A 1444-nucleotide genomic window follows, 5' to 3' on the forward strand; every position below is an offset into this window, starting at 1 on the left:
CTCCCTCCTCCCCTCCCTCCCTCTCTCCTTCCCTCCCTCCCCTCCCTTGCTCCCTCCATGGGCATTTCTGATCTAGCCTCACTGAGGGGTTCCCCACAGGCTATGGTTTGGCATCTGTCCATTCTATTCCTCAGGTCCAGATGGCTGTGGAGGCCAAGTTTGTCCAGGACACTCTGAAGGGAGATGGCGTGACAGAAATCAGGATGAGGTTCGTCAGGCGGATTGAAGACAACCTCCCAGCTGGAGAAGAGTAAGCATGTCTAGGACGAGGATGCCTGCTGGGGTGAGAGAGGCAGGCGCTCGCTCACTTCCTCTGCCCCTGGAGCTCAGTGACTTTTAAACCGATGTTATATATTCTTCTAACCTTATTTCCATCCTCCATGCTAATAAAGAGCAGACTGATTGTCTGCCCCACAAGTATGCACCTCAGAAGGGGGTTCTTTGCTCCATTTCCCTTCAGAAGGGCAGGAGGTACTTGCCCTTGGTTGGACTAAGAGAGCTCAAACCATTTTACATTCCTGTGAATTTTCCAAAGCAAAGCCCACTTTGACCCCATTAAGGGACGAGCCTGATGCATCTGTTCCCGCGCCTTCATGACGCCATTGGCAAATGGCTGTAGGGAATCTTGGGTTGTGGAGGGGAGGGAGAACGCTGGGAAGGGGTGGGTAAGAATTGTTGGCTGTAGTGACACTGTAGTCTGCCAGGCCACGGAAGCCAGTCCTGCCGGAAACACCGGCTTCTGGGAAGCCGCCCAGGTCTCATTCCTCCCTGCTGTTTGGAGGCAACATCTCCTCTTTTTACGGAGGGTCCATCCTTTTTTCTTACAAATTCTTCAATAAAGACACATTCTTGAGTGAAGTCCCAATCCTGTCCTGTTTTCCTTCTGCTCAGCATGTGGAGTTGGACTAGAAATGAGTGTGGGAGCCGTGGGGCCTGCGAGCTGTGGGGCCGGGCCCTGCCTACAGCACACAGCAGATGCTGGATTGATTCTATCTGGTCGATGATTCTATTTTCATTGGTGAAAGCCAAGGTCCAGCCGCCTGAGGTCGTAAAGCTGTCAAGTGGAGGGAGCCCGCAGGCTTTGAAGGACACACAATCCCTGTTCTTGACTGAAGTTCTGATGGCTTACTAGCTCTTAGGGTCACTCTCCAGCCTTGGGGCTTAGGATAGCTTTACCATGAGTGCAGAGGATTAAATGTAGGTCTCAAACAAGCCAGGCAAGCGCTCTGCACTGCTCATCCCCAGGTCCCCACACATACACCTTTGCAAGCATCTGGCGCACACCTTTAGTCCCAGCACTCCAGAGGCAGAGGCAGGCAGATTTCCGAGTTCAAGGTCAGCCTGGTCTACAAAGTAAGTTCCAGGACAGTCAGGGGTACACAGAGAAACCCTGTCTTGAAAACAACAAACAAAAACTTAAGAAACGAAACAATAAAAGCTCCCA

General features: G+C 51.9%; 1 protein-coding gene across 1 annotated transcript in view; it reads left to right on the top strand.

The window, feature by feature from the left end:
• The window catches only part of Trappc3 (trafficking protein particle complex 3), a 13928-nt gene extending 13063 nt beyond the window's left edge, over window positions 1–865 (top strand). Inside the window, exon 5 of the mRNA XM_021160279.2 lies at window positions 135–865. Within this exon, the coding sequence (XP_021015938.1) occupies window positions 135–254 (120 nt within the window). The 3' untranslated portion in view covers window positions 255–865. The remainder of the gene's footprint in view (window positions 1–134) is intronic.
• Window positions 866–1444: the final 579 nt, after the last annotated feature.

Source organism: Mus caroli, chromosome 4 (assembly GCF_900094665.2).
Source record: "Mus caroli chromosome 4, CAROLI_EIJ_v1.1, whole genome shotgun sequence".
NCBI classification, from domain to species: domain Eukaryota; kingdom Metazoa; phylum Chordata; class Mammalia; order Rodentia; family Muridae; genus Mus; species Mus caroli.